The following is a 7382-nucleotide window of genomic DNA, read 5'->3' on the forward strand; positions in this document are numbered from 1 at the left end:
ACATTCTTAAATCAAACCATTTTTAAAGTTGTTTTGATAGGGTTGCTTGTGACTACATGAACTTAAAAATGTTCCTTAGAAATACAACAGAAGGTTTTATTTAATTAGTTCGTTATTATATTATCATAAGTCAAAAGGAATAATTCTGGGTCTTGCACATGCCTCTATAAAGGTCTGACAAGCCATGTTCAAGGTGTCAACACTGACCTCTAGAGGCTACATGTAAGAAATGCAATGTCTTTTTTCGGACTGCATGTCCCAGCAGTCAGTGCGGCAAGATGCTTCCCGTCATGCTTTGCGCTAGTCCGGTTTCTGCGCCACTCGCGTGTTTTACGTCGTTGTTTCATTGAGCGAACCTGAACATGGCATCCGACGGACCACCGGGTACCGATCAAGCCCCGTCCGATTTAGGCACTGCTATTGCGGCATTGAACTCATGGACCCACCGGGAACTTCAGACCAAGCTGGCGGAGCTGGGAGCTCCTACGATGGGTAAGAAAAAACAGAGAAAACGGAGAGCCATGCTGGTAGAAAGACTGTGTTTAGCTAACAGTAGCTAGCTAGTTGCTAATGTGAGCTAGCAAAACGCAACACTTTCGTTGCAACTAGTTGAGGCTAGGCCTTCGTTGTGTGTATAGTCTTTAAACAGTATATTCAGTTGCTTATTATGCAATAAGTGTACCAACATAATGGGTTTAAGCTGCCCTAGAAACATACGAACTGTGCTGTAGCTAAATAGCTATAAAATTAGCTCTTAGCTTGCAGGCTAACTTGAATGAAGGGTCATCTAAGCACTTTTAGTACGTTTAGTGTTGATATAAAGAGACTGTATTGATCCCAAATTGGAAAACTATGTTGTTACAGCAGCAGTGTGTTCAGGCATTAAAATATTTACTCGGTGGAATAAAGTATAAACATAGTAAAATGAAAACAAGATAACATCTAAAGCAATTATTAAATAATCTTAGCAACGTGGAAAACACAACTCAAATTCAAAGAAGTTGAGTGTTAAATGACTGTTGTTACAAGAAGAGTTTACATTTCTTGCTGTAATTAAGTTTGTTTGTCTTTTTTCAGGTCTCAGAGAGGAGCTGACTGACAGACTGAAGGGATACATGATTCAGGTAGATGCTACTGCACAGTCTGTGGCTCAAGTGTTAACCATTCATGCTGAAAATAATATTGTACAATATAAGTCTTAGATACTGTTGACGAAAAACTCTTAGCTCAAAAGTATTCACCCTATTGTGTGTCCTACTCTGTGCAGACTGGGATCCTCGTCAGCAAACATAAGGATGACAAGTCAATGGGCTCCCAGGTAAAAGCCAAACATGTGAAACCTTTTATATGAAAGAAATGCTGCAACGAATAAAGGAATCTCCCGTGTCAAACCCTTCATCATCCTCACTGCCTCTTGTGGTTCCTCCTCTCCAGATGCAAGGTATCCCTCCCTTACCCCCCATGCCCATGCCGCCCATGCCTCCTGGTATGGGCATGCTACAGGCTATGAGCATGATGCCCGGGGGGCCCCCTCCACCCGGCATCCACATGGGCATGGAGCCCCCGGGTATGGGCCCTCCCGGCATGTCTCAGGACGATCAGCTGAAGATTGCCCAACACCGAGCGGCCATGGTGCTGCAGCAGGAGGAGAGAGCCAAGCAGGTGAAGTTCTATTCCACTTTGAGCTTTCCCTTTAAACACACTACTAAGAGGCAATCAGTTGTGAGCTTTAAGGATTAAGAAAATAAATAAAACCTTAAAACATGTTAGTCTATTCTCTTCACGGCATCCCACATTCAATTTTACTCAGTTTTATTAACAATGTGATTTAATGGCCATCTCCTTTGTTCAGGCTGGAATGATGATGGAGCAGCCTGGCGGTGCAATGAGAGGTATGTCAGCGAAACCTTTGTAATCTGCAGCTGTTTTTCCTCTGCTGCATGTTTCCTTACCCATTAACAGTAGATTTAAAAGTAGATTTTCTGCACAATCTCCTTCTACCTAAACCACAAAGTAAAGACAGTCTTTCTGCAGGCATGGATCCTCGGGGACCGCTGCCTCCTGGCGTCAGTATGATGCCGACCCAGAAACAGAGAGTGCCCCCCCCTCCAGGAGAAGATAACAGAGAGGTAAAGAGAAGCAGTTGAGGTTTCTTGTTTTTGTATTGGTGGTCTAGTCCTTCAGACTCCAGATTTTTCTGGCACATAAACATACATTAGTTTCCAATTTAAGCTCACTTTAAAATCAAGACACATTTCCTGTTTTAATTGGAGTTCAGAGCGTTCTTCAGGGATGATTTGATGGACAGCGGGGGACTACCTGCACCACAATCTAAGTTACAAACTTTTTTTGCTTCCACTACAGGTGTGGCAGAATGAGGAGGTCAGCATCAGCGGACCAAAGATCCCCCAGGCTCTGGAGAAGATCCTCCAGCTGAAGGAGATCAGACAGGAGCAGCTCACCGACCCCGCAGGTCAGACCAGCTGATACTCAACGGTTTACTGAAATATATTTATTTGTCCGAGTGTTAGACAATAGGATGCCGTTGGCATGTCTTAGCATTCCGATTCTGATCTGTATCCTTTCTCTTCCCATCAGAAGAGGAAGACGATGAGGCAGGAGACATGGACCTGAACTCCTCCGCTCAGGTCATGTCCGAGACAGAAGACGACGACGGTCAGATTTCTAAGAAAGATGTGAGTCTTTTTCTCTCGCAGCAACTTGTGACACCTCAGTTGTTTGGTGCTCAAATGTGGTTATTCTGAGACCTATACAGTATGAACTCATCTTATATATTCGAACCATCTTCCACTCAAGCAATAGGCCTTCTGTGTGAAATTCCTGTGCTGTGATCCCAAGATATAAAAAGCCATAACAATGTAGAATGTTTTTTCACATTGATGTTTTTGATCAATATGCAAGTTAATCGAACTCTGGACTAACAATTTACCAACCAACCATCTCTTCAGAAAAACCGCAGGCGCAGAAACCGCAAGAAGAAGAGCAAGAAGAAGCGAGCGCTGGAGAAGAAGGAGCACGCGGAGCAGCAGCAGGAGGAGCAGCAGAAGAAAGAGGGCAGCGATCAAGATAAAGACAAAGAGAAAGAGAAGGAGAAGGAAAAAGAAAAGGAGCCCGAGGTGGAGATCGAGTACATCACAGAGGAGCCGGAGATCTACGACCCCAACTACATCTTCTTCAAGAGGATCTTCGAGGCGTTCAAGGTACTTACAAAGAACTGTATACAAACCTAACTGTATTTAAATATGATTTCTGTTCTACAGGAGGCTGTAACACTGCTGTTTTTCTTCCAGCTGACTGACGATGTGAAGAAAGAGAAAGAGAAGGAGCCCGAGAAGACGGAGAAGCAGGAGACCGCCGTGATGCGGAAAAAGGGCTTTGAGGATGAGAGGAAAGACAGCGACGACAGCGATGACGTACGAGTCCCTCTTTTTATCAGAATATGGAGCTTAAAGAAGAAAATCTACTTGGTGTGCATGTTTAAACATTTGACACATGCTTTTACAGGACATGAGACCAGACCTACCTAAACTGTCAAAGAAGAAGATGAGGAGGATGAACAGGCTGACTGTGGCTGAACTCAAACAGGTAATGAAAGCCATGCATCTTAGTAAAAGTATTAGATTCTTAATATTTTCTATTCTACTAATTGTGGTTATTATATTATTATTTATTTAAAAGATTTGAATCACAATCAATAACAGTACATTTGTCTCTTTCGTCCAGCTGGTGGCCCGTCCAGATGTGGTGGAGATGCACGACGTGACGGCACAGGAGCCTAAGCTGCTGGTGCACCTGAAGGCCACCAGGAACACGGTGCCGGTGCCCCGCCACTGGTGCTTAAGAGGAAGTACCTGCAGGGCAAGAGGGGTATAGAGAAGCCTCCGTTCGAGCTGCCCGAGTTCATCAAGAAAACGGGAATCCAGGAGATGAGGGAGGCCCTGCAGGAGAAGGTGCGGCACCGACAGCCACATTTCGTCATTACAAACTATAAAGTTGAGACACAGCTGGTTCATTTCTGTTAATTTTCCGTTTACAGGAGGACGCCAAAACCATGAAAACCAAAATGAGGGAGAAGGTTCGCCCCAAGATGGGAAAGATCGACATCGACTACCAGAAGCTGCACGACGCCTTCTTCAAATGGCAGATCAAACCCAAGCTCACCATCCACGGAGACCTCTACTACGAGGTGCTGCATCCTTCACAGTTTTACCATTTCAGTCCTCTTATTGTTATTTCAGAACGGCCCTCTGACTGACCTGCTGTGTGCGCTTTTGTGTCTCTGCAGGGCAAAGAGTTTGAAACCCGTCTGAAAGAGAAGAAGCCGGGAGATCTCTCCGATGAGCTGCGCATCGCTCTGGGCATGCCAGTCGGACCTGTAAGTTTCTCTAACATTAGAAGCAAAGCACAATAAACCCACAACTACCACAGGAACAGAGCATTTACAGTAGAAATGCATTGAAAATAAGTGCAATATCTCTTAAAGTAGACTCAAATTAGGCCTAATATGTTTTGTTGTTTAACTTCAATTGAACATATTTTAGTTGAATAAACCCTGATAGAATTCGCCCTGGTCTCCACGTCGGGTCTAAATAAAAAAAAAACTAGGGAGGATGAAGTGCGGGTCAGTGAGCTGATGTGTCTTCCTCTTCTGCAGAACGCCCACAAGGTGCCTCCCCCCTGGCTGATCGCCATGCAGAGGTACGGCCCCCCTCCTTCCTACCCCAATCTCAAGATCCCCGGACTCAACTCCCCCATCCCAGAGGTAAGAAACTCCTACTGCATAAGGGCAATAGTAGTTTTACACCCTTATTCAGAATGACAAAGCTGATCTTGAAGTGTGTCAGCATGTTTAATTTTCTTCTTGTGTTTCTCTCCGTCCTCTCTTCCTGTCAGAACTGCACGTTTGGTTACCACGCCGGAGGCTGGGGGAAGCCGCCCGTAGACGAAATGGGCAAACCTCTTTACGGAGATGTGTTCGGGACCAATGCTATAGACTTCCAGGTACGGACTACATAAACACACGCACACTTCACCCTTCGCAGAAACTAAATATCCTGTTATACGAAAGAGGTGCTTGCTTTGAAAATGTATGTATGTGTTTGTGTTTTCCTTTAATATCAACCTCAACTTTTACTCAAAGCCCTGTAACAGCTGCACTTTTATCCCAACAAAGATTGTATACACACAGCTGTTAATTGCCCCGACCTATATCTGAATATGTGTCATAAAATGTGCATTTGTGTGATCAGGCCAAAGCGGAGGAGGAGGAGGTAGATCACGCACCGTGGGGAGAACTGGAGCCTTCAGACGAAGAGTCGTCGGAGGAAGAGGAGGAGGAGGAGAGCGACGAGGAGAAGCCGGACGAAACTGGATTCTTCACACCGGCAGACAGGTAATGTATAAATACTGAAGAGCCTCATTCTTTGTTACGAGGCGAAATACCAGTGTTTCCATGTGCTTGCTTTTATGTTTGGCCCTGGTGTTTAATTTTCATGGAGAGGTGGATTCGCAGATGGACACGTTAATAAACTCATTGTGTCTTTCTGTGCGTTTCAGTGGGCTCATCACCCCCGGAGGCTTCACGTCGATCCCTGCCGGCATGGAGACGCCCGAGCTGATCGAGCTGAGGAAGAAGAAGATCGAGGAGGCCATGGACGGGTGGGTGTCGCTCTTTAACGTCCCAGCAATGCTGCGTGTTTTCAATTCCCATCTCCATCAGAGCTTCCTCTGTTCCTGTGCACTAAACGCCAGAAACCGAGAGAGCACACAACATTTTGTCTTCAGTTAATGGATGCACTGAAAGAGTTTAGAATAATATAATGAGAATGTAAGCTTTAACCTTGTTGCTGTTGTTTTACAGAAACGAGACTCCACAGCTGTTCACGGTGCTCCCGGAGAGACGCACGGGACCCGTAGGAGCCGCCATGATGGCTTCAACACACATCTACGACGTGTCGGGGGTAAGAACACACTGTCCTGTTAGATTGTGTCTAGGCGTCTTCAAAATGAGGCTAACTCGTGTCCGTATCAAACCCTTTCAACTTTCTCTCTTATTTTCCTCTCTGCAGGCCATGGCGGCCCGTAAGATGGCTGGAGGTCAGGAGTCTCAGGGCGTGGAGGTGGCGCTGGCCCCGGAGGAGCTGGAGCTCGACCCCATGGCCATGACGCAGAAGTACGAGGAGCACGTCCGAGAGCAGCAGGCGCAGGTGGAGAAGGAGGACTTCAGCGACATGGTGGCCGAGCACGCTGCCAAACAGAAGGTACACACACAAGTTCCTATATCTACGTTATGCTTGAGTTATTACTGCAGTTTCCCGTATTGTCAACTAAACTGCAAGACTTGTGTTTAGAAGAGAAAACATTTCCCTTTCCACAATAACAGGGGACCAGCTGCATCATTAAAAATGTAACAGCTGGTCATATTTAAAAGCCCCATGTGATAAACTAATGACTACTTATGAAGGGACAACATGACTCAACAAGCCTTTTATTTAGAAGCTAAAGGAGAGTAGGAGTCTGCTAAAGCAACGTGGTGTACTGTAACTTTTCCCTTTGTGGTGACTTCTGATCATTAATAACATCTTTTTTCTTGCTCTCGCTCACCATACAGCAAAAGAAGAGGAAGGCCCAGCCGCAGGACACGAGAGGCGGCGCCAAGAAATACAAAGAGTTCAAGTTCTAGAGCGAAACACCGAATCGGCGCTGCGAGAGAACGAACCACAACGGGAACCGAAAGAGGAAGGGCTGTTCTCAGATTTTAACTCCGGAGGATGCAGACATCGTTCATCTGTCAGACCAGTAACTGTACACACAGTTTTGTTCCTTTTTTTAAAACTATAAATAGATGATTCATGACGTAACCCGTGTCACATGGTGTTTCCTGTTCGACCCTATACGTCTTTTTTCATTGTATCCATTTCTTTCTGTTTTTTTTGTAAATAAACGAATGATGACAAGCGTTCTCAACTGCTGGGCCTCTGGTTTTCATTTCGTCGCTTTGGTGGTGGGGGATAGATGATCTAATGCTGCTGTTAAAATGCAGCGTACTGCAGAGACTTAGTCAGCTGATCCTGTCACAAGCAATTACCCATTAACAGTCAACCGTAATATTTACAGGAGATAGAATTAAACTAACCTTGGAAAGTACGATTTGTATTATTTAGGTTAGTGGCTATTCCATATTTCTCGCATACAAAAACACAGTAAGAGGAAATAAGTTGTAGAAAAGAAGGAAATAGAACTAAAAAAAACAATCTTCACAAAAAAAAATGCTTGGAAGAAACATAAATAAACAATTAGATAGAAAATTATCTTCCAGGAGTACTCAGAAAATATTATATTATAAGTAGAAAAGATGTGCA

General features: G+C 44.8%; 1 protein-coding gene across 1 annotated transcript; it reads left to right on the top strand.

Annotated features, from left to right (window-relative positions):
- The first annotated feature begins 264 nt into the window (after nt 1-264).
- sf3b2 (splicing factor 3b, subunit 2) lies at nt 265-6987 on the top strand. Its single transcript, XM_063896200.1, is given in 22 exon segments — nt 265-492; nt 1078-1124; nt 1268-1318; nt 1435-1662; nt 1853-1892; nt 2035-2129; nt 2365-2473; nt 2599-2696; nt 2970-3221; nt 3312-3434; nt 3526-3606; nt 3745-3856; nt 3859-3971; nt 4058-4207; nt 4307-4396; nt 4676-4783; nt 4915-5022; nt 5271-5413; nt 5578-5679; nt 5882-5981; nt 6090-6281; nt 6632-6987. Coding segments are annotated over 22 exon segments (2544 nt in total). The 5' UTR covers nt 265-362; the 3' UTR covers nt 6704-6987.
- Nucleotides 6988-7382: the final 395 nt, after the last annotated feature.

Source organism: Eleginops maclovinus, chromosome 11 (genome assembly GCF_036324505.1).
Source record: "Eleginops maclovinus isolate JMC-PN-2008 ecotype Puerto Natales chromosome 11, JC_Emac_rtc_rv5, whole genome shotgun sequence".
Taxonomy (NCBI): domain Eukaryota; kingdom Metazoa; phylum Chordata; class Actinopteri; order Perciformes; family Eleginopidae; genus Eleginops; species Eleginops maclovinus.